Below are 25,495 nucleotides of genomic sequence, written 5' to 3' on the forward strand. Positions count from 1 at the left end.
CGGCTGCTTTCAGGATGAATCATATTTGTTTCACGATGACAACTCTTTCTTTACCTTGTTCCTGATTAAACTCTGTAATACCTATGGCCCCTTGGAGAGTTTGGTTCTTCGTGGTCAGTGCCTTCAATCATGGCAGACAGGAAATAATGGCACCTACATCACGGTCTCAAATATCTCCCTGGAAATTATTTCAAAACAACCGGCCTCATCTTGTGGCACACTCATCCTTGCCTTTTCTTGTGAACCCAACTCTGCATATGAATCGAGCCCCCCCTTTAAGTGCCAGCTCAGATCCTTCCAACTCCTGCAGCATTTGTGGGGTGTGCCAGACGCTTGAGCGCGGAACTGGGTCCAAGACTGAGGTTCATCTTGTTCCTCCCTTCCCCCATCCCAGCACACTCCAACGCACTGTAAATCCCGGTAGCGCAGACACACAGTGTGTGATCACCTGCCAGTCACCCAGTTCTCGGTGATTACAGCCTGTCCAAATGTGACAGGTTTCGAATGAACGGGAAGGACTTGAGACTAGAGTTGAATTAATCATAACTGCTTTATGATTCTGGGAATCTACTTTGGAAACTCATTGGTTGGGGGGGGGTCCTTTTACAAAACTGGGAAAGGACACACTAAAGAGAGGAGGAAAGTTGCCTACGAAAGACATTGGTGACAGATTTAGTCTTCAAAAATAACCCCCTTCCAAGATGATAAAGGAATAAATTCCCCCATATGGTGATCTAGCACCTTTATGGTTGTTTTTTTTTTTACATTCAAATTTTTGATCCACCAAGATAAACCAAATGGATCAAAAATTTGAATGTAAAAAAAAAAATTCCTAGATGTATTTGGGTCTATTTCTGTACTTGCAATTCTTTTCGATTGCTCTCTTCATGGCCCAGTGCCACAGCTAGAATTATGGGGGTTATATAAATGTTTTAATTTCTGGTGGAATTTCTCCCATTAATCTTCTTTCAGAAGTTTTCCTAGCTGTGCCTACTTCTCCATATGAATCTAGAATCAACTTGTCTGGGTAAAAAAGAGATACCAAAACCTCTTGGTATTCTTATTGGAACCATGTTAAATTTATGTAACTTACAAACAAGGGAAATTTTCATGTCAACACTGTATGTCCAAGAACAAAAAGATGTCTTTCTACTTGTTCTAGTTTTGGTTTTACCAGGAGTGTCTTTTAGTTTGCCTTAGAAAAGATTATGGACTTTGGGTTTTTAAAGTTTTTTTGTTACTCTAAATGGATTATTCTCATTAGATCTTCAAACTGGTGTTTGTGTGTGTATCCATGATTTGGCACTTTGGAATGGTCCGGGGTTTTCTACAATTCAAAATCCAGAAGCCATAAGAGATTCATAAATTCAACTACCCTAGGATAAGGTTTACGTGGTAAAAATACCGTAAGTGAATTATGCTGTAAGCCACACAAGAAATGTATTTGGATAAAGAAACGGTGGAAGCATATTTAAACAACAGTGGTCACTTGAAAGGAGCTGAGGGGACAAGGAATGGGATGGACAGGGAGGGCGACTAGTGATTTTTTACTGTACACCTTTGAGTAATCTCTATACTCAAGGCGGGGCTTGAACTCCCAACCCCCAGATCAAGAGTCACATGCCCCACTGAACCAGCCAGACGCCCCTGTATACCTTTTTATAGTTGATTTTTGAAGCATGTGACTCTTACCTATTAAAAAAATCTAAACAAATAAATTCCCTTGGCAAATTAAGAAACAATACATTTTAGCTCACATATCTCACTCCTTCTTTTTCCTATTTAACTCGCGGGAATAGGAGACAGCTTTAGGAAACAGGAGATAAAACTGAGTTCCTCAGAGGTAACTCAAATAAAATGTGGAAGTCAATGTGAAACTCAGGAGGTCTCCATTTTCTTTTATTTTTTAAAAGTAATTTTTGTCCTTTACAACGGGTTATCTCACACACACACGTGTGCGCTTGCACACAGACGCACGCATGCGCGGATGCACACACGTGCACACACACACACACACACACACACACAGAGGACTTGAAAGGGACAGAGAAACAAGGATAGCCTCCAAACATAATTTTTTTAACAAAGTTCAAAATAGATTACATTTATGTGCTTTTCAGTCATTACACAATGTCCAGACATGATCCATTTAATGATTTATCTTCCCCAAATGGTTAAACAGTGAAGATTTTCTCTGAAAGAGTATACGTAGCTTTTACTTTAGAAGCAAAGTACTATTTCCTGCAAAAACCAACCTCAGGCATACATTTTGTGTTTATGTACATTCCTTGAGAATACTACAGTAGCAGGTGCAGAAGTTTGTTCTGTAAAAAGATCTGAAAGATGATTTTCAAGAGACTCAAGGCATTGTGCTCTCAGATAAAAATCCTAAGTCAAGGGGCGCCTGGGTGGCTCAGCTGGTTAAGTGTCCGACTCTTGATTTCGGCTCAGGTCATGATCTCACAGTTCGTGGGTTCGAGCCCCGCATTGGGCTCTGCGCTGACAGCACGGAGCCTGCTCCGGATTCTCTTTCTCCCTCTCTGCCCCTCCCCTGCTCGCGTGCATACTCTCTCTCGCAATAAATAAATAAACTTAAAAAAAAAAAAAACCCTAAGTCAAAAGATCAGTTATTATGATAAGAACAGTTCAAACTGCATATATATGGTTAAAGATCAGAGACGCTACAAAGAAATGTAAATAGTTGTGCTTTAGGGGCTTTTTTTTTTTGGTAAAGTTGTTTTAATAAATACAAACTTAAAAAATATCTCCATGACTGTTATAAAATAGACACGTATCAAGGATTTTGTATACTTGGCTTGGAGTTTAAAGGTGAAAAACATCTCCATATAAACCACCCGGCATCTGGTAACCCCAGACTGGGCTAGTTGCTTACAGTCAGGCAAAGGGCTAGGAAGAAATGATAAAGTGATTTTTTTCCTCCCGTTAACAGAAAGCATTATCCAGAGGTAAAGGCAGGGTGAACCAATTAACTAAACAAATGCCTACCTTCCTTTAGAATTCGTAGGCCAAATAGAGAAGTCACCCTAATTCTGAGGGTTGCAAAAACCCCCACATGCTTTGTGTCTGGACCACAACCTGTGCTGTAGTTCACCAGATGAATGAAATATGTCTGGTCTCCTGTGAGATCCTAGGATAGGATAAGCATGATCCCTCAGCACTTTATGCTTTTTCTCTTGGTGCCCTCCACACATTAACCGTGAAACTTATTTTAGAAACACCATGGCAACTGTTTATAATGAGAGGACAAGGTATAATTTACATAGGAACATTGATGTTTGTAGTTAGGAAGTGTCATTTTACATTTAAGCTGGTCAGTTTGCTCTTTCAGGCCTTTAACTGTGAAGGACATACGACCTTAATCAAAGTAAATTAGAAAAAAAGATGAGAAAATATCAGATGGTTAAAGTCTTTTGCATAATCGGTTTAGATATAAAAAGAATTTTTTCAAATAATTTCCTAGGCGTAATTCAGAGGCATCCTTGCTGTCTGTATCATAATGTGCTAGAGTCCTTCAAATAAAATTATAGAGTAATTTAAAATATATATTATACGTTTGCAATTATACATTTGCAATTATTGTAAATCACTCAATAGTTTATAGCATGTTAATGGAGTGAAAGAGATAAAAGGCAGTCCACATTCATATTTGCAAGATAAATTTACTTCAGAAGTCAACTGAATTCCTTGCTCATGTTCTAAGTATGGCCATTGTGATAAGACCTGAAAGAAAAAAAATTGAAGAAAAGTTAAAGCCGTGCATTTTACATAATCTTCCATTCAATAAGTAATTGTTTAGGCCCCAATGAGCAAATAAAACACAGCACATGGACAGGCACTCTACCAAGAATTCAAAGTCAGTGTGAACAGTTGATATTATACAGAAGAAATCCAATTTATAGCAATGGGCAGTCACTGGACAGATTTAATTAAATCACTAATGTCTGGCCATAGCTAATTTTTTAACCATCAAAAATACCTCCCGCTTTATCCAGTCACATCAGCCACAATAGCAGACACGGCATTTTCCAGTATCAGTAAAGCCCGCCAACTTCATCGACAAACACATTCCGAGCCCATCCCGGGGCTCTAGGACCACAAAGAGACAGAAGCATAGTATTCCTGTTTGGCCTGTCTCTTTTGAAGAGACTCCATACGTAAAACCATAAAAATGTAATAACGGAAGAATATGCTCAGTCCTAAATAAGTGGCATAAGGAAAAAAAGTGAGTGATAAAGTACAGAGAAGGAGAATAATTGCGTAGGACCAGGGCAGTCAGAAAAGGTGCCCCAAAAGGTAAAGCTGAAATAAGCCTGAAAGACTGACAGGAATGATAAAGGAGAATGCGACCGGCGGGCATTTCAGGTGAGGGAAGATGGCAAGAGCGAGCACAGGGAGGTTGAGCGGACTCTCAGAATGAGCTTTTCGGGGAATCAATAAATAATCCAACAGGCTCCGATCCAGGATTTATCCAGGGAATCAGCTAGACAAGATTAGCTCAGAGAAGTCACAGAGTGTGGAGAGCCTTAGATGCCAAACTGTGGACTCCTACTTCTTCCTATGGACTTGGGGAACCACTGAAGGCTCCTCAGTAGGGAGTGGTGGCCGTAAAACCAGACCAGAAGGGAAATCGGTCTAACAGCAATGTGATGGAGCATTTGGGAGAAAATAAAGGGCAAGGGTGTGTGTGTGTGGGGGGGGGGGGGGAATAGGAAGAGAAGGGACACAGACAGAAAGTAGGGTGTCATATTTAGAAGATAATTTTTCAATTAAAAAAAAAGAGACAAGGGGGCGCCTGGGTGACTCAGTCGGCTGAGCGTCCATCCGACTCTTGATTTCAGCTCAGGTCACGATCCCAGGGCTGTAGGATCGAGCCCCGCACCGGGTTCCATGCTGAGCATGGAGTCTGCTTAGGATTCTCTCTCTCTCCCCCTGCCCTACCCGCTGCTCACCTGTGCTCTCTAAAAAATTTTTTTAAAAATTAAAAAAAAAAAAAAAAAAAAGAAGAGCATTCCAAGGAATACTGAAAGAATACTGAAGACTTGGCGTCTCAGAAGAGGTGCCAGGAGACTACGAAGACAGGGTCTGTCATCACCAGAACCCTGATCCCCGACACATGGCAGGTACCGAGTAACTGTTCGGTTAAGGTAATTGTAAGATTTCAAGCTAGGATGGCTGAAAGAATAATTTAACAGGAAATATGGGAACGGGCTTAAAGAGAAAGGCTCACGAGGTTCGACAAGGCTGCAGTGTTCACCTAGGTCACTGTATGCACTACGTCGAGGTGATTCCCTACAATCAATTCCTAGAAGTAGAAATGCTGGATTGTGGAATACATGCATTTTACATCTTTTACGTGTCTTATACCATTGAAAGTCAGCAAAATGAAGATAACTGAATACAGTATTAGGTGCTAGATCAATAGGTTACAAAGAACTAATTGTAGGGGCACCTGGCTGGCTCAGTCACAAGAGCGGGCGACTCCTGATCTTGGGGTCATGAGTTCGAGCCCCACGTTGGGTGTAGAGATTACTTAAATAAATGACCTTCAAAAAAAAAAAAGAACTCAGCGAAAGCCAAAAATTAAATCTTAAAGTGCACGTTACCTCAACACATGCTTTTGAAGCAATCTTACCTGTTTTTCTAAAAAAAAAAAAAAAAAAATTAAACAGGTGTCAGCACCACCGCCACCTCTGAGCCCACACATAGGACCCAAATGCATCCTCCAAACACTTACCTAAGATATAAGCAGCCACTAATTTTTGATTCACACTTAAGTGGAGGTAGAGAGGCACCAGCGATTCCACATCCCCCAGCGTAGGAAGCATCAAAGCCGCAATGCACACCACTCCCAGGAAGACAGTCAGTAAACTAGGTCCTGAAGAGACCGTTCTGTTTTCTGTAAAAAGACAAAAATCCCCGAGCCTGCTTGTTTGAAAAGGACTTAAGACCAAAGTTGGTTCACATAAACGGCCCACCACTCACCAGGATTCTGGTTCTGTCTGACTTCTCTCTTTCCCCAACATTTCCATTCCATGGGGACCTATCTGCTGGACTTATCTGGAAGCCCATAACTGCTGGGCCATTACAGAATAGAGTGGTGAAGTGGCTATTATGCGGTAGCGAGCTCCTGCCGAAAGGTCACCATTCTTACCCCGCCCCCAACCTCACCCTCATCAGTTTCACCCCAATGTATTTCTTGTGTCTACTCCATTTTGGAGCGCACTGCCTTCTGAGAGCATCTTAGGTAGGTCTCCAGACAAGTGTGGTCCTAATAACTGTAGCATCCTGCTACCGTTTTTGAAAATGTTTAAAGCAGCAGAAAGGCACTACTTGAGTGTTTTAAAGCTACCCGTGAAGATTCTTGTCCTCTGCTCTACCCCATTTACAGCCAAGAAGAAAGCAAAAGCAGTATCTGGCAAGTATCCCGCTAAATGAAATAAACCAGTCACAGACAGAAGGACAAATACTGCATGATTCCACTCACGTGAAGTGTCTAAAAGAGCCGAACTCAGAATCGGAGAGTAGGACGGTGGTTGCCAGGGACTGGGGGGGGGGGGGGGTGTGTTTAAAATGGGAGATGCTAATCATGGGCATAAAGTAAAATGAGTAAGTTCTAGAGATCTGCCGTACAACATTGTGCCTATAGTTAACGCTACTGTATCGTGCACTTAAAAATGTGTGAGTAGGGCAGATCCTGTGTTAAGTGTTCTTACCACGATCAAATAAAATTAAAAAAACAAACAAACAAACAAACAAACACGATCAGGCCTGCTATTCGACAGTTCTGGCTGTATGTGTACAATATTCATGGCCCTATTTTTAAGAAACCCAGTAACAGTACATTCTGTCATCTAGCTTTTCGCACCCCCCTTCTTTCATTAAAAGGAATAGCCAACAGCAACACAATCTGGTGTTTTATTAATGAAATAACGCTGCTCATTTTATTATTAAATGCAGCTTTTCTAAATTATTAACACCTTAGCTGTTGCATGAAGTTTAATGGAGCCTTGCCAAAGCCACACAGGTGAAAACAAATTCAGATTTTGTAGTGATTACTGCTTGAGATGAAACCATAGCATAAATACCGAAAAACAAGTCTTATGTTCGTTAATAAATGAAATATCTTTATATCTGCTGCAGAGATAGGCTTTCAAGGAAAACATTTGTTTGTGAAAACTACACTGCTGGCTACAAACCCACAATAAAGATCATCTCAAGGAACTTTTAGTATTTAGAAAAATTCCAAAGACATTTGCATAGATGCTTGAAATCTTTCAAAAGGGAAATTGCTTTTTTGCTGAAACTACAAGATTGTTGGCAAAGGTTTTACAGAGATGGAGAAAACAGTTTCCTGACCGGTCCCATCCCCCCAGAGGGAACACGGTTAAGGTTTGATATAGATCCTTTTGGATTTTATAAATACCCATATAAACATGTAAAAACTTTTTTTTAACATAAATGAGACCATAATATACACAGTGTTCTATAACTGCTTTTTCCTCTCAGAAATATATTTGAGCCTCTTAGTAGGTCAATGTATAACCATCTATCATTCTATCAGATCCTTGTAAATAAATGCCTGCCTGGCATCCCATCTCATGAACGCTCATAATTTAATCAATCCCCAATCGATGGACTTTTAGGTCATTTTCAGTCTTTCACTGTTACAAACAGTAATGACGACTGTAATTTTCTTAAGCCAGAGGGCACGGACTCAAACACTGCATAGACAGGGCAGTTCATTAGTAATATCATTAAGACAGACTCACTAAGGTTCAGCTGCATCTTTTCAAAACATCTTCCTAATAAACCTGGGCTGTGGTCGTTTGTAAAAGTATGCTTTGTGGGTTTCTCTTAAATTTCTGTTAAATGAAAAAAATGTATGTATGAGTGTATTCACGCACATAGACGAGGTCTGGAAAGTAACAGGGAACACTTACATAAGCAGATCTGTGAAGTGTGTGGGACTGTAGGTGCTGTCTTCCTTTTTGAATTTGTTACTGCTATGTCTTTTCTAGTACAATCAACTCGAGAAGACATTTCTCATTTTTACTGCCTTTCAATACATTTATAAAACCCAAATCGCTCATGTTCTAGCCTTTGACCATTTTCTGGCTGGTTCGCGGAGGCTCACAACGTTGTTGCCCTTGTAATATGTCTAATAAACATCTTTCTGAGCCAAAGATGTGCAAAATAAGGACAGTTCAAAACCTCCCCCCAAACAACCTCGATTCGTTTCAACATTTCGGCTTAGAGAAACTCAATGAAAAAGTGTAGAAGTCTACATACTGGAAACCAGACATAATTTACTATGAATTTAATAAACAGGAGAAGCGACAAATACTACTTTGTCAACACAGACTCCATCAGTCACCCTTATACTCTACTAGAGAAGAAAACTTTACTTGGTTTCCTGCCACATTAGAAACATTGGGGTAACTACTCGCTAACTGGACAGCTCGGTCAGGACTTCATGTGGGGCTCTACTGCGGTATCCCCTTTGCTCTGAAGACTGGCGAGAGCCATGGAAACCTTGTAAGACAAAGAAAACCAAGCCAACAGACCCTGCCAGATGAGAAGTCCAGGCCTCCTAGCGAAGGCCACGTACACACTTCCTGTGTAACTACCCTGTGCCGGGCACTGTGCTAGGTGCCGAGGACATGACGGTCAATGAGACAAGTAAGGTGCTTGCCTTCCTTCAGCTTCCCGACATGGCTGGCTTAGAGAGGTTTTTTTGTTTTGTTTTCAAAACAGAAATCACCTCATTCATTTACCTATTTTGATTTCACAATTAGAAGAATTTCCTAATACACTTCAGATACCAAAGGATCATTATCAAAGTAAAATAAGAATAAAATGCTCAATTAGTACACGCTGTAATTACTTAACCTTTTAGGATGATTTTCACCAGAACTGTAATAAATTTTAAACTAAAGGAAATATCTATCTATCGATAGACAGACAGATAGATAGATAGATAGATAGATAGATAAAACTGAACTTTTAACCCTTATGTTTTTTGGCTATCAAACTGGTCTGTTGGGGACCTGGGTGGCTCAGTCGGTTGAGCATCTGACTTCGGCTCAGGTCATGATCTCACGGTTTGTGAGTTCAAGCCTCGTGTCGGGCTCTGTGTTGACAGCTCAGAGCCTGGAGCCTGCTTTGCATTCCGTGCCTCCCTCTCTCTCTGCCCCTCCTCTGCTTGCGCTCTGGTCTTTCTCTCTCCCCAAAAAATAAATAAACACCAAAAAAAAAAAAGTTTTTTAATAAAATAAACTGGTCTGTTAAAAACAGAAATGAGCCAATTATGCATTTATGAATGTAACATCAAAAAACAAATACTCATTATATGACTCTTCTTATTCTACAGAAGGCATTTGACAGGGGGAATCTTGCATTTCATAAATATTTATAAGTCAACTTCGCAATACTGATCGGAGATCAAAGCGACATTTACCAGAGGTTCTCTTTCAGCTTCAAAAGCTGAAAATCTGGTCCTGTCCGTCCATGACAGTTGCTGAGAAGAAAGCAATCTACTGGCTGCTACCTAGTCCCTGGTCTTGGTACAGCAGAAAATCTGGGCACTGCCTGCATGGACAGAGAAGACTCTTGCCTACAGTAAATCAAAGAGGCATTACTCCCTGTGGTATCCAAATAAACACTCTAGGATGAACAAACTGATAGGGATCTGTGAATTAATGTAATGACAAGCAGATTTGTTTTTAATTCCTCATAGATAATGTTGCCATTTCAAGGACAGCTGCTATCACATTCATCTATCACTATCAAAAAGTTCCCATGTTTTTCTATGGAAAATTTTATCTTCCTCCTCTTATAATAGGGTTGGAAGAAGATAATGAGAAGTTAAGAGGGAGGAGGACTGACGTCCAAAGAGTTGAATATGAGGATAGTGTCAATGTTGAAAGAATATATCATAACGCTTCTGAATATCTAAGCTGGAAGGAAATGAGGAATGGAGAGGGATTCAATTAATAGCCCACAGGGGATATTATAATCTACTTAGTTTAATTAACTTCAACTTTAATGAGATTTTTTTTTTTTTTCAAAATAATATGAACGGTGCACCAAGCTTGGCCTATTGCCAAACACAATCTCTCTCCTTCTCCGAACTAATTAAATGAGAAAGGATACGGGAAAGTCACAGAAACAAAAGTATATAACTGCCAAATTGCGCTAGCCCCATCGAGCGCGGTAGCTGCATTCTCAGGCCACACACATGTAAAAGGCCATGGCAACCCTGTCCTGACGGCCTCGGCTGCTGCCGAGACGCTTTCTCCCTGTTTCAAGGCTAGCTCGAGGCCTCTTGCTTGACGTTAGGGTACCAGATCTCTAAGTTCGGTTTGGAAGTAGTTAATTAGGTTTAAGGGGGCAGATCATTTTTCTAGTAATGATTCTTAGCTCCCTGTTTTCAAGTTAGACATGCATAAGACCTCCAAAGGGCTTTCAAAGCAAACCAAGACTACCTGGTTGAAAGGACTGCTCAAAAAATAAACTTTCAGTTAAATGTTCCTTTATCCTTTTTTCCTCTTCTTCCTTTTGTTGTTCTTTTGCGGACGGGAGAAGAGTAGCCACAACCTCTTTCCTTCCTAAAGCCTTCCTCTGGCTTTGCTCGGAAACTTGGAGACGGAATTTGTCCGTTACACCATAGTGACAGGATCGAACGTCTCTATGACGAATCACACTGAAAACATTAAAAAATAAATGCTGTTTAGGTTTCTGGGGGCCTGTCAAACGGAATTCAGCCAGAGATTGCATACAAGAGAACATTAACTCACTTATACCCAAATACTCAAATACAGAAATTGGCTAATGATGTTAAAACAAAATCACAGCATAGACCAAAAGGAAATGGGTGGTTCTAAAATACTCGATGAAAACACAGGGCGCCTGGGTGGCTCAGTCGGTTAAGGGTCCAACTCTGGATTTTGGCTCAGGTCATGATCTCACAGTTCATGAGACTGAGCCCTGTGTCGGGCTCTGTGCGCTGACTGCGCAGAGCCTGCTTGGGATTCTCTCTCTCCCTCTCTCTCTGCCCCTCCCCCGCTCATGCTGTGCAATCTCTCACTCTCTCAAAATGAATAAACTTAAAAAAAATGTTTTAATAAAATCTCTGATGAGAACACATACTCTGCAACATAGAATAAAACTCTTAAGTGGGGTGCCTGGGTGGCTCAGTTGGTTAAGCATCGGTCTCTTGATTTTGGCTCAGGTCGTGACCTCACAGTTTGTGAGTTCGAGCCCCGTATCCGGCTCTGCGCTGAAAAGGCTGCTTGAGATTCGCTCTCTCCCTTCTCTCTGCCCCCACCCCACTTGCTCGCTCTCTCTCTCAAAATAAGTAAATGTAAAAAATGTTTTTAAAGTCTGAAGTAAAAGAAAACATAGGTAAAGAAAATTCCTTTTAGCAATGGCATTTTTTTCCCCTTGATATCTGTGGGCAGCAAAAGTTACTAAATAGGACATATGTAAGATGGTTTCTTCCTCACAAAAGTCTCATCGACTTCTACTGACACTTATCATTTACGTAACAAACCTCACCTAGACTCAGAATTGCAAGTCTATGCACACAGGTAAAAACAAGCAATTGAATAAGTAAATAACCCAGTATGACCACTGTCAACCAGAAGGCTAACCAGAAGGCTGACAACGCACTTCCGTGTTCCTCTGAAAAGAGTCTAAAGCACTTCAATTTTTATGAGAGTTATCTGCAATTCCATTTATTTTGCTTCGTTGTTAATAGAGAACACAAACCGATTAGGTCAAAGATAACACATTTATTTGGCAAGAGACTACATTTCTTTGGAGTAGTCCTTTGCTTATTGTGTATTGAATGAAAATCAAAAGAAACCTGTGAAAACACGTCCTCTAAAGATATATCATCTTACGGACAGGAGAGGATGAAAATGTGTTCGGACAAAAAACACGTGTGCTTCTCATTCTCATGGAAGATTTAAACAAATATGGTTTACTCGGTAGCTTAAATTAAGAGCTGGTCAATGGCGGGGCGCCTGGGTGGCTCAGTCGGTTGAGCGTCCGACTTCGGCTCAGGTCACGATCTCGTGGTTCACGAGTTCGAGCCCCGCGTCGGGCTCTGGGCCGACAGCTCGGAGCCTGGAGCCTGCTTCGGATTCTGTGTCTCCCTCTCTCTCTGCCCCTCCCCCGCTCATGCTCTGTCTCTCTCTCCCTCTCTGTCAAAAATAAATAAAACATTAAAAAATTTTCTTTTAAAAAAGAGCTGGTCAATGGATCCATCTGGTCACCACTGGCTCCGAAGTGAAAATTAAATATGAACAGCTTGAACAAATAATCATTTATCTGACACCCTAAGACGAAATTATCTGGAAGAGCTCAGATAACCTTTTACAGATGAGCAGTCACACACTTCCTTCCTGTGTGTATAGATTAACTTCCAGGCTTATTAGCTGAATCATTTCAGATGAACTCACATTACCATCGTTCTGTGAACGTAGTGTTATTCGTTTCCCAAATGCCGCTATAATAGGATGTTCCGAAGAAAGCTAAATTCCCTATCACAGCTAGAGAAATTTAAAAGAATAAGTCAGAAGTTTACCTTCATAAATGACCCTGCTCTGACTAAAAGCACAACAATGAGGAAATGTTCGTGGAAGTATTAACACACATATCAGCTCCAACACCATGAAATACTATTAAGTATTTGGTCAACCCGTTTGGAATCTTAGGGACTTCTTAAGAATTTTGAGACTAAAACTTCCAGCAGAAATTCAAAATATATCAAATGCCTATGCGGGAACGGCTTCAGGACGAGAGCCTTTTCAAGTTAAACACATAAATATGAACACACTTAAAACATGTTACCAGGAAGTGATTTCGACTTACATATCCACACAACACTGAGGCTTTACTGCACCTGCAGCATCGACGACAACATACTTATTTGGAGTAGTACACAAAACTGAAAGAAAAAGTCACAATGGCCATTAGTGTTTTTTAAAAATTAGTTTCTACAAGTAAAAAATTAGTAGGGACTAGTTAAAACTCCATGAAATAGACCTGGGAGACTCACCTTTGAACTTTAAGGCAAACTCATAGGGATTATACAGAGTCAACACTTGCTTATGTGTTGACTGGTCATCTGCATAAAATATTAGCTCCGTGGGAAACACAAAAACAGGAAGATTTCCTTCCACTAACTCTGGCTGTCTTTTTTGTTGATGCATTGGCACTGAATCCCCCTTGCTGCAGCTTCTGTTTTTACAGTCTCAAATCTATTTTGGACTTTCCTTAAGTCAGTTAGTTAAAAACTCCAAAGCATTTTGGCAATCTAGAAAGAGAAGAAGAGAGAAGGAAATCGAATGATACCTGTTTTCATTTGTTGTCCCTCCACAAAAAAGCATGTTCGGCTTGCATTAAAATAGGTCCCCAAATCATTTTAAAGATACCGTTTGACTTTTCCTCTTGGCCTACTTATACGGTCAGTACCAAACTATGCAAAGAAATTTACACACCCTCCTTCACATTCAAGATTTCAACCTATGATAAATTACGTAAATGCTAGAATAAAGAAGTGTTTCTACCTCAGATTAATCACCCTCTTTCAAAGAGGTGCGATCACGGACAGCACTCTTTTAAAACCTCGGATTTCTTAAGAAGTGGAATAAATCAGGGGCGCCTGAGTGGCTCGGTCGGTTGAGCATCCGACCCTGGATTTTGGCTCAGGTCACGATCCCAGGGTTGTGGGACTGAACCCCCGTGTCAGGCTCCACGCTCAGCATGGAGCCTGTCTGAAATTCTCCCTCCCTCTCTCTCTCTCTCTCTCTCTCTCTCTCTTTTTCTCCCTCTGTCTGCCCCTCCCCCGCTCGCACTCCCTCTTAAATAAACAAACTTCTCTAAAAAAGAATAAATCAAGTATTGTCACACCTGACTTTATGTGAGCTAACCAGACGTCTTAAAGACTAAAAAGTATAAAACAAAGGAAGTTTCCGTGATTTGTGGGAGAAAAACATGAGACTTACTTTCACACTCATTTCAACCATGCTTTAGTTAGTGCTTTCTGGCCGCATGGGTGGAAGAGTTCTTTTCATCTTTTTTCTACCGAAAACCCAAGACAAGCAAAAATGTCTTGAAAGGAAGCTGAATATCCAGACTTGTTAAGGAGTCCTTGGGAGTCTTCTATGAAAATTCAAAGTCAGTAAATAGGCTGTGGCATGCAAGTGGCACTGTGCCTCCCCTCCTATGTCAAGTACACAGGCTTCGTGAGAACTGTTTGCTTCCAACCTAGAGACCTTTTGGATTCCTTCTGGGGTTCTCGAGTATGTTCTGAATAGTTGTGGCTGGCAGAAGTCTGACGGTCTGGTGTGTGTGATGTTTCTGTGTTTGTTTCTCGGGCTAATTTTAATCAACAACGTTCCGATTTAGCTACCATCCTAAGAATGTGGCTTTTGAAAATGCAGAAGCTGGAACGACGCGATCACAGGAAATGTCTGATTTTTCACTCGGTAGAGCATACCTTTAAAATAGGCCATACACCACTTAATACTTTGCGTTCAGGTTCCCACGCAGTCAAAGAGAAATAGAACAGAAGATTAAGCTGTTTGGTTTTACCAGCTATCAGGGGCCTGTGTGCTGATTCTGCCTGAGGCCTTTCTAACTTTCATCAAGGAAGATACTGTGTAATCACGGATACACGTTTTTATTCTTTCCTTTCAGTTGAACACCTGTTATAAGCCAGCAACTATGTCAGGGGCTGTGCAGAGATACACAGAGGGCCCTGACCTCAAAAGACTCGAGTCTAACTGATGGAACAATATTTAATCTACCCCTGTCATGAGGCATACCACTCTATATAAAAGTGCTAGGCATTTACAAGACTACCTGAGTTAGTCTTCCTGGAAGAGGGGCCAAGGGACGACATTTGAGGTAGTTCCTAAAGAAAAAAAAGACATATACTTCTGTGTCTGGGGGGAGGGTGGGGGCCACAGGTAGGAAAGGCTCTCTGACCGAGGGAACGGCCTATGCCAAGTCACAGAAATGCGGAGGTGAGGGACAACATTGGGAAGGTCATAATCTCCAAGCCTTCCCGGATCATCATTTGACTTATCCTTATACTTTGTGGCACACATGTAGCTCATGACAGCTGTGGGGTGGTTTGGGGTTTGGGGTTTTTTTGACCAAGCTGAAAGGGCCTATTGACATTTCTATTAGTAATAACATTTAATATGTGTATAATTCATCACAGATTACAAACTTGTTATTAATTACACATACTGAATTAATTAATACATGCAATGCTTTTAGCACTTACTGTAGGCCAGGCAATGTTCTAAGTGTTTGCCGGGGTTATTAAATGAGGAAGAGACTAGACAGAGACAATAAAGTCAGCAGGCCTCCTGCCCTCAGCCCGGCGTCTCCACTCTACCAAACTGTCCGTTGTCATACAATAAAAGAAAGATCATTCTGAGGAACATCTGGTGAAATCATTCTAATTTTGAGTTTTTATTTGCCACGACTTTCTGTCTTTTCTTTCACGACTTTTCTGTCTGCTAAGAGCCATACACATTTCTATTTGGATAATGTGCTCTCAGAAGTCTGGCATATTGTTTTTGACAGAAAATAATTAGCTCCATTACTTGCTTAGTAAGCTTGGCTATTAGAAACAGAACAAACAAGTTTGCCCTCACTAAATGGTATTCAACATCTCATTCTGAAACTATGTTAGGATGAGAATTTCGCTGATGGTAAAAGGTGGGATGGCCTCTGATTTATGGAAAATAGGTTAGTCGATAAATGTTGGTAAAACCAGGAATCCAACTAGGGGGAGGAAAATAGTCGAATTTCTTCCTAACACCTTGGAAAATTCTAAAATTTTATTAGGGTAAATTCCAAATGGATCCAAGTTTTAAATGTAGAGAAATAAAACCATAAAACACCAGAAACCATGGGTCATTTTTTTTATATAATCTGAGGCTTTCTAACAACCAGAAACCAAAATATATTGATAAATTCAACTATATAAAAACTCTTAAAACACTGCAAGACAAGAAAACTTTTAAGCAAAGCCAAAAGAACATTTTCAATCACAGGCCATGTCTAACTCCCCTACTGTATGTAGAGGAAATATAAATCACTATGAAAAAGCACTCTATGAAAATGAGCAACTGCTACAATATTTTATAGAAACTGACATACTGGGTGCTGGGTGGCTCAGTCAGTTAAGCATCTGACTCTTGATTTCGGCTCAGGTCCCGATCTCAGGGCTCGATCCCACGCTGCTGGCAGCGCAGAGCCTGCTTGGGATCCTCTCTCCCTCTCTCTGCCCCTCCCCTGCTCGTGCGTACATGCTCTCTCGCTCTTTCTTTCAAAATAAATAAATAAACATTTAAAAAATATTTTTAAAGAAGTTTGATAGCACATGGTGGAAGCAACCAGGCACGCTCTTAACCTTGCTGACAGGGCTATAAACTGGCTCACTGACTATAGCTGGTAAGAAATGAACGCACATGTCCTTGGTGCTAGAGACTCTGCTTCTAGGAATTTATCCACCATAAATATTCCTCTTGTGTGAAATTATGCATGTGGAGGTTTTTTAATCCTCAGTACTGAGGATTAAATAATTTATGTGAAGCACACAGAACAAAGCCCAACACTCAATAAGGGCTAGCTGTCGTCAATAGTAAAAGACTGGAAACAGCCCAACTGTCCCTTAATAGGGGAGTCATAACATAAAGTATGATACAGCCAATCATTGGGATACGAGGCGTCTGTCAAGAAGAGGCAGCTCTTGGGGCGCCTGGGTGGCTCAGTCGGTTAGGTGTCCAACGTCGGCTCAGGTCGTGATCTCACGGTCCCTGAGTTCGATCGAGCCCCACGTCAGGTTCTGTGCTGACAGCCCGGAGCCCGCTTCGGATTCTGCGTCTCCCTCTCTCTCTGCCCCTCCCCTGCTCGCGCTCTGTCTCTCAAAAATATATAAACGTGAAAAAAAGTTTTTAAAGAAAGAGGAGAAAGCTCTTTGTGTAGTGTGGATATGGACTGATCTTCAAGGGTAGCGTTAGGTGGGGAAGGCAAGGCACGATGCGGAGTATAGAGTATGCTGCCGCTTGTGCGGTAGAGGGACATTTCCTGGCCGTGGGTCAAGTATCTGTGGAAGGATAGCCAGGGCGGCCCCTGGAGAGACAAACTGAGTGGCTGGGGATAGGGTTGGAGGGGAGGTTTCTCTGGATCACTTTTTGTACCTTTTGAATTCTGAACCCTTGAATACCTATTCAAAAGTTTACAACAAAAATTTGAGGGGGCGCCTGGGTGGCTCAGTCGGTTAAGCATCCGACTCTTGATTTCAGCTCAGGTCATGATCCCAGGGTTGCGGGGCTGAGCCCCACATCAGGCTGTGCACTGAGCATGGAACCTGCCTGAGAGTCATTCATTCTCATTCTCCTTCTCTCTGTCTGTCTCTCTCTCTCTCTCTCTCTGTCTGTCTGTCTCTCTCTCTCTCTCTCGGTCCCTTCCTCCCTCCGCCCTGAGTGTGCTCACTCTCTCCCTAAAATAAAAAATAAATAAAAGAAAATTAGATTAAGTTATATTAAATTAAATTAAAACTCGCATTAAACAACCACTCTACCAGGGCCTAATTCGGAAAAGGTGCCAGTGTTGAAACTCAAGAAGGAATTTAGAAACAATGTGTGACAAATCTCCATTAACTGCATTTTCCAATTCATGATCCTTTAATAACACTGAAAGCCCTCAACTGTTAAATACAACGACTGCAATTCTTTAAAATAATTTTGTTTTATTTTTTTTAATGTTTATTTTTTGACAGAGACAGAGCATGAGCGGGGGAGGGGCAGAGAGAGAGGGAGACACAGAATCTGAAACAGGCGCCAGGCTCCGAGCTGTCAGCACAGAGCCCGACGCGGGGCTCGAACTCACAGACCGCGAGATCATGACCTGAGCCGAAGTCGGACGCTCAACCGACCGAGCCATCCAGGCGCCCCTAAAATGATTGTATATGCAACAGAAACACATCACAGTGAGAAAAACAAAGGTCTAAGATGGCTGGCAACCTGAGGAAAACGTGCAACGTTCTGTTACACAGGAGTAGGACACGCTTTATAAATCTGACTGGGAAGTCAGAGTTAACCACACAGAACAAGCACTAAACTCTTGCTTCTAACCCTAGGGGGAGGTTCACTGGCATACGTCGGAGTGCAAGTTTTGCTAGCTCTCCATAATGGCTCAGAATTCTTATCCTTCTCATTTCGAAGCTTTCTCTCTACGAGTTGGATACGTACACCTTTTCCCATGAATTATGAATAGGCTGTCCATCCCCCAGTCACCATTAAAGAAAGAAGTGTTTCGTCGGCTTTAGCACTTTATTATTTCTTTTTTGTAGCCCCGTTCCCATTTCGCACGTACCTTGGCTAAGATGTAAATTGCCTCCCGAACTCCAACCAATGGAAACCGGAGAGGAATTAGCACCAGGTCACCAAGGGCAACGTTAGAGACTTTGCCAACAAACATAATGAAGCCTAACACCTGCCTCTAACTGATGGTTTTCCAGAGACTAACGCTTTCTCTTTGCTTCTGTCCATATCGCAAAATGATAAAGTGCAAAAATTCTGGGGGAGAGATGATATACTAAAGCCGGTAAAGCCTCACTACAGATCGGTTGAGGAGGTCGCTTTCCCCAAATCAAAGACACACCAAGTCAAAGAATGTTAGCTCTCAGCCCTTCTCATTTGACCCAAGAGGAGAGCACGCCCAGGAGAGTTAAGGGACTTACCCGAGGTTGCACAGGGTACTGGTGGCGAATCTCTGGTCTCCAGACCCACACTTCCCTGTACAGTAACCATCTCCTCTGGGTCTCATTCCCAAAGTCCTGCCTCCGGTGCGCTCCCTGTCACACGTGCCCTCATCTCTACAAAATCTCCCTGCTTTTCCAGGAGAGAAGAGCTCTCAAAAGGAGGATCCCAAATTCAAGTCCTGATGTGTGTGTGTTTCCTTTTCAGTTTTACAAAGAAACCGAGAGCCGATTTCACTTACTAAGTTGAGCACGCTTTCTGTTCCGGGTTATGAAAGAATAGTTACGGCTGTCAGTAGCTATTCACTAGGGCATGGGTACCCAAGGTTTATTTTATTCTTCCTCTCTGGACACCAGAAACGTTCTGCATTCTTCAAAGCCTACTTCAGATTTCCCCTTTGTGGTCTCCCCTCTACGTCCCTGATCTATACAGATCTCACTGATTTTTCACGTGATCTTTTACTGTACTTACTGTATTCGTGGCATATCCTGACATTGGCTTTGTGTGGATTACTTCTGACGGCCCAGACTTGAAGCATAATGCCATATTGTGTTTCTGTGGGTTTTTTGTCAGCTTGGGTTTGGGGGCATCCTACATGGACCCAACCTCGGGCACTTAGCAGCTTTGCCTACGGGCGTCTACTGATAACAGTCTCCCCCATCAAGGAACATTCCTGTACCTCACAGCTGAGCGCACTTTGTCCATAAAAGACAGGGAAAGGATCCCAGTTAAGGGAGCAGTAAATCTATGGTGGCTGCTTGCCAGGGGTTCAGGTGAGAGAACAGAGAACACGCGCTCCCAGCTGTCTCTCCCCACACCTCCCGCCCGCTCTCCTGCCCCTCTCCCTTGTCATCAGCCCTGGCTCCTCAGTGGCCGCCTAGGTTCCCGAAGAGCCCCAGCCTTACGGGGAGACAGTGCAGCTGGCAGCTGGCGATGCAGGAACGGCCTTGTCCTTTTCCTCTGTACAAAGGCACAGGGATACAACCATGAATGAAAATCTGAAAGAAAATCCGATGCCTGTACACCACCTTGTGACCAGTTTGTAAACTACTCTCTCTCTCCCTCCCTCTCTGTCTCTGTCTCTGTCTCTCTCTCTCTCTCACACACACACACACACACACACACACACACACACTCACACAAAAGTCTAAACACATAAAGTCCTCACACACTCTCCACTATCAGTCCAGGGAGACCGGCACCCCCCACAGTGTGATTTTTTTTTTTCTGTTTTCCTCCCTTTCGATTGACCAGAAGGAAAAGAGAAGACTCGGAGAGAAGTGGGAATTTCCAAACCTTTGCCCACTACAGACTCAAAATGGAGATTGCAAACAGAAACCACTTTAAAGGCATAGTGTCATTTGCACCCGCCCTTTCTGGGGGGACACGGGAGGCTGTGAGAAAATCAAATGGAGTAAGTGGCCCTTGGGGATTCTTGTGCAGAAAGTGGGTTGAGGTTTGAAACGGTTGAGGATAACCTGAAGCAGACTTCCCCAGAAACAAGTGAAGTGACCCGTCTGCTTGGCTCCAGTGTACCGGCTACGGACCCCCTCTCTCCGGCTCTCGTGTTTACTCTGATCAGGGTTCGGGCTCCACCCCTGGGCCCGCTCCCTTTTATCTGGGCACAGGAACTATCTCCTTCTGCCATATTTGGTGCAGGCCTGCCAGTGGCCAGCTAAATACTAAACAGTTAAGAGCAGTGAGTTCTTTTGCTCTAGTCTCGCCAGTGTTAAAACCGCTTCTTCCTTCCCATTTCATCGACTCGGCTCTCTTCCTCTTTAAATTTCCAGTACTGTCTGTTAGGACTTTTAAGGGCTGGGACATTCCTGAAGTCAGGTGTTTCACAGGCACTGTTCTGCTGTTCACTATAGGTTAAATGGTTCATTGTACAAGTATTAGGCTATTTGGTTTTTACACATTTTCTAGGTTTTCCACGTACTTTGAGGTCTTACCGAAGTAAAAGACTTCACAGCAGTCTATACACTGTAAAAGCTGAGTAGTGTATGTTTTAAGATTAAAAAAAAAAATAAAGATGCCCTCCAGTAGCATCTTTTTAAAAATATTTTTCTTGGGGCGCCTGAGTGGCGCAGTCGGTTGAGCGTCCGACTTCAGCCGGGTCACGATCTCGCGGTCCGTGAGTTCGAGCCCCGCATCAGGCTCCGGGCTGATGGCTCGGAGCCTGGAGCCTGTTTCCGATTCTGTGTCTCCCTCTCTCTCTGCCCCTCCCCCATTCATGCTCTGTCTCTCTCTGTCCCAAAAATAAATAAAAAACGTTGGAAAAAAAAAATTAAAAAAAAAATATTTTTCTTAGGGGCGCCTGGGTGGCTCAGTCAGTTGAGCGTCCAACTTCAGCTCAGGTCATGGTCTCGTGGTTCGCGAGTTCAAGCCCCGCATGGGGCTCGCTGCTGTCGGCCAAGACCCCACTTCAGATCCCCTGTCCCCCCACCCCTGCCCCTCCCCTGCTCACGCTCTCTCGAAAATGAATACACATTTTTTTAAAGAAACACGTTTTTCTTAAACTAGTTATTTCCAACCTTTGTTTTACAAGATCTCAAGATCTTCCGTTATTTCGAGATGTATGTGCAATTCTCCAAGCGAAATCCCTATGAATCCACATTAATTACTTCGTTATATGAAATACCTATGTTGCTACCTACGGCACTCTCCAACGTTTTAGAGTCACAAAGTCATTCGGGGACCATTAACTGAGCACTTATTACACGCTAGGCACCGTGCTAGGGAAGGTGGAGCAAGGATGGAAACATGGTCTCCGCCCTCGAAAAACTCCGTCTAGCACAAAACCCAGATATACATAGTAATTAGGGTATCATGTGACCGCGTTAAAATGCCGGTGGATTAAAAAGCTCTAGGGGCCCAAAGAAAGTGACGGTGTGCCTTAAATAGGAGTTTGCAGTGGGAGTGGAGAGGGGGGTGAGTTCCCGGAAGAACATGTGTCGAAGCACGAAAGGGACTCTTAAGATGAAGCTCTGGCACTGCGTGTGGTTAAAAAATAGCATGTATGGGGGAGTGGCAAGGGATGGTGAAAAATCCTGTAAGCCACGTTCGGGGGTGTAGACTTGATCCTGGATGCCCGTGGTTGTCAACATGTGGTACTGGACCGGCAGCAGCTTCACCCGGGATCTCGTTAACAAGGCAAATTCTTGGGTCCCAAGCTAGACCTACTGACCCAGAAGCTCTGGAGGTGCGGCCCGGTCACCTGCGCTTTCACAGGCCCTCCGGATGAGGCTGACGCAGGCCGCGCTTGGAGAACCACGCTGCAGGCGATGAGAAGATGCTCTGACGGGTTTGGAGCAGAGAACTGCCTGGATAAGATCTCAAGCAGGAGCACCGGTTGCCGCCGCCGGGGCAAGCCCGGCTCCCAACTCCGGGGTAGTTACAGGAAAATACAAACAACGCTTGAAAATACAAACAACGCTTGAATGTGACGTGAAGAGACGAGGGCCCAGATGAAGGCAGTAGGAATGGAGAGGAAACAGAGTTTAGAGATCTTTTACGGGTGGCCCAGATTCAATCAGGTGCCGAGGCTATATGCATACAAAGGTGTGACTGAAACGGTTTTTAGATAAAAGCTGCAGCCTTGCCAGAGGTATCAACCACTCACTAGGCGTTTCCTGAAAGAAGTGTTCCTCGGGGTCCCTAGCCAAAGGGGAGGTGGAGCGCAATGTCTGTGTTTCCAGTGGCAAGAACAAACGGTGCCCTGGCTTCCACACGAGTCTTCCGGTCAGCTGGGCAGTTTGACTTCTCACTGGAAGTCAGTAAACTGGCATTCATAGTAACATAAAAATCTTTTGTGAGTTTGGTTAGTGTGAATCCAATCCTTGAGACTGACTGACAATTTCTGGATGTGCTGGCAAAATTAAATTTCAAGCGCTGAAAAGCTGAAAAGAGGCATCGGTTCCGGTGATCGAACCAACCAAGGCACGGACGAGGTGAGACCCTGCCAGAGCCTTCTTTTCATCCTAACTTCATCACTGATCACACAGTCCACTTAATTCAGGAAGAAGCTGGAATGAATGAAAGAATCACTTTGTACTATGCCCAGAAGGTCAAGAAAGTCGGGTGTACCTGTTATTTCTAACTTTGGAGGCAGGATTTAGCTGAGGCTAAATCTTCCATTTCCTGATCCAGAGGTGACAGGGACAACCCACATGGCTAATTTACCTAATGAGAGTTTGAGCACACTTCCTATTTCTACTAGGACTCTGGATACCTCTCATTATGTACCGTATGTTTTCCAGCTGATATCAATATCTTGGCTTATTTGACCAACTTATTTTGTCCAAGAATAGTTCCCAATCAAAAACTGCACTGTTTTATGGAAGTTGAGAGCAATCAGGCACCCTGGAGATTAAAACAAAACTTTCAGGGGCGCCTGGGTGGCGCAGTCGGTGAAGCGTCCGACTTCAGCCAGGTCACGATCTCGCGGTCCGGGAGTTCGAGCCCCGCGTCGGGCTCTGGGCTGATGGCTCAGAGCCTGGAGCCTGTTTCCGATTCTGTGTCTCCCTCTCTCTCTGCCCCTCCCCCGTTCATGCTCTGTCTCTCTCTGTCCCAAAAATAAATAAACGTTGAAAAAAAAAATTAAAAAAAAAAAAAAACTTTCATACTATAGATGAGGAAACAGAGGGCCTCAAAGAGCAAATCACTTCATCTATTTATTGTAGGGCAAGCTTTTCCAGAACACTACAAGGTGTCAAAACAAGATTCAGAGCAACACGGATGGATAATCGGTTCGTGTAAATTTTAGACAACATTTAAAATTCCTCTATTTTCCATCTTAAACGTTTTAAAAACAGAAAACGAAGAGTAGCAAATTACTTACTTTATTGGGCTATTAGAGGATGGGGAAGCTTTTCTTGTAGTTTCTCGTTTTCAGAAGCTAGAGTTAAATGTCAAAACTTCAGGAGAAAAAAATTAAAAATTGGGGAAGAAAATGTGCATGAACAATTCAAGGAGAGAAACATGCATTCTTTTATAAGCTACCTGTTCTGTTTTCTGCCTTTGCCTACCAAGGGGTAACTTTGCACTGAATGTTGTCCATTACATCCAATTACATATTACATGTAAAGGGAATCTATCACCACTACCCCTTACAGACTTGAGAAACTCCAGATTTTCCAACATCCTGGTATTTGAGTAAACCTCGTATTTTTGGGAGCTCTAGAAATGCTTCAGAAACTAGTTTGATCTTGTATGCCGTTTGGGTATGTAGACGTGAACAACTTGAAAGGCACATTTTGGCCCCGTTTCCTGTTTTCCAAACTTCCCACTGCTTTCTATCAAATATGTATGTAATCTAAAAGTTGGTGTTCACTCCCTGGTCAGTATCCTGTATATAGCATTTTACAGGCAGATTTCCAAGCACTTAAAGGAAATGTGGACACGGTTTTCATCATCAAGAATGCATTAAATTCCAGGTGTGCCCTGGCTGAAAAAGTAGACTTTTCCCCTTCTGTCTGGAATTCACATTAAGAACGCAATGCATTCCGATAGAACAGGGCTGCTTTTCGGGCAAGATCCAAAGGATCCCATTTTCCAGGTGTGCGTCCATCTCTGATTCCCCTCAGAGGTCAACAATCGGGACCGTTTTTCTTATTTGCCCTCTCGCTCCCCGCTGTGAGGTCTCTTAGACTCTACTCGGGCAGAAATGCAACTTCAGTCCGGAGAGGGCAGATGTCAGTTACTTCGAAACCGCAGAACATTGATTAAGGGCTGGAGGGCAGGAGAGGGAGTATCAAACGGTCCGTTCTAGGACTTCAGCTCCACCTGACTGGGGCCCAGCCTTTCCAGCCTTCGTCCCCACACCGGCCGGCTCCATGTGAAACCGGTCATGTGAGCCTGTTTACAGCCGAGCAGCTGGTGCAACCATCAGGATCCGTGCGGAGGTCCAGGAAAGGGGACGGATGCAGGCCACGTACCCCTTCCACTACCGCCCCCCGTCACTATTCCACGAAGGCGTTCGCTCTCCCTCCCTGCCTCGCCACCCCACTTTCACCTCCCTCCGGCCATCCCGGGACGCCTCGCTCCGGCCCCATCGATTTCCTTCCAGTTGCTCGCCGGGGGGGACCGACTGGGGGGGGGGGGAGGAGGAGTTAGGGCGAGGTCGGTGTCACCCCGAATGGGGAGTCAACCTCCCTCCCGCAGTCCTCCTCGAAACATCCGCCAAAGAGTTGTCCCTGGAGTCGCATCCCCGGGGCAACCGAACTCTGCCGGGCAGGCACCGGGAGGATCCCGAGCCTGCTGCCTCCGCCCGGGCACGAAAAAGGCACACACGGGCCGGCCCGACCCCGGAGCCGGGATCCGCGGGCGGCCGGGCAGCTGACAGTCAGAGAAGGGGCAGAAAGGACTCCATCTGCCCGCTCCCACCTCCCACCCGCATCCCGGCGCCGCGGAGCCCCGCCGTCAGTCGCAGAGCCAAGCCCGGGGGTTGGGTACGGCTCATTCTTTGCGCGGGGTCTCGCGCCAACGTAACTTCCACGTCTTCCCGAAGTCGGAGGAAGTGGGTGACGGGACGGGAGGGGGGGGGGGACTCACCTCGGCAACACCGGCTCCTCGGAAAGCAGCTGCGACTGCTCCTCCGGTCCTTTGTCAGCGTCTCTAAGCTGCACTGCCTGCTGGGATACCGGAGGACTCAAATGCCACCTCTCTCCGCCCTCGAGGATGAG

At 43.7% G+C, this 25,495-nt stretch overlaps 2 protein-coding genes across 6 annotated transcripts in view; one reads left to right on the forward strand and one right to left on the reverse strand.

Moving 5' to 3' along the window:
* LOC125157121 (P2R1A-PPP2R2A-interacting phosphatase regulator 1-like) overlaps positions 1-25,495 on the forward strand; it is a 103,023-nt gene that overhangs the window by 75,851 nt on the left and 1,677 nt on the right. The gene's annotated exons all lie outside the window — the stretch shown is intronic.
* MOSPD1 (motile sperm domain containing 1) lies at positions 2,707-25,495 on the reverse strand. Of its 5 annotated transcripts, XM_047843375.1 has the most exons (8): positions 25,365-25,495; positions 23,653-24,542; positions 13,085-13,342; positions 12,898-12,973; positions 10,506-10,723; positions 5,756-5,917; positions 5,654-5,661; positions 2,707-3,741 (listed from the first exon to the last, which is right to left on the reverse strand). In XM_047843375.1, the coding sequence occupies exons 3-8, from the start codon at positions 13,236-13,238 to the stop codon at positions 3,595-3,597; spliced, it is 765 nt and encodes a 254-aa protein (XP_047699331.1). In that variant the 5' UTR covers positions 13,239-13,342; positions 23,653-24,542; positions 25,365-25,495; the 3' UTR covers positions 2,707-3,594. The 5 variants fall into 5 exon arrangements, with proteins under 5 accessions (XP_047699331.1, XP_047699329.1, XP_047699332.1 ...); XM_047843373.1 differs by lacking the exon at positions 23,653-24,542; XM_047843376.1 differs by lacking the exons at positions 23,653-24,542; positions 25,365-25,495 and adding an exon at positions 19,718-20,897.

This window comes from Prionailurus viverrinus, chromosome X (genome assembly GCF_022837055.1).
Source record: "Prionailurus viverrinus isolate Anna chromosome X, UM_Priviv_1.0, whole genome shotgun sequence".
NCBI lineage: Eukaryota > Metazoa > Chordata > Mammalia > Carnivora > Felidae > Prionailurus > Prionailurus viverrinus.

Coding starts and splice junctions, on each gene's coding strand:
- MOSPD1 (XM_047843373.1), bottom strand. CDS start 13,238: ATGCATCAACAAAAAAGACAGCCAGAGTTAGTGGAAGGAAATCTTCCT. Junction 12,974..13,084: donor GTTTGCCTTAAAGTTCAAAG/GTGAGTCTCCCA, acceptor TTTTTCTTTCAG/TTTTGTGTACTACTCCAAAT. Junction 5,918..10,505: donor TGAGCAGTCCTTTCAACCAG/GTAGTCTTGGTT, acceptor GTCTTTTTACAG/AAAACAGAACGGTCTCTTCA.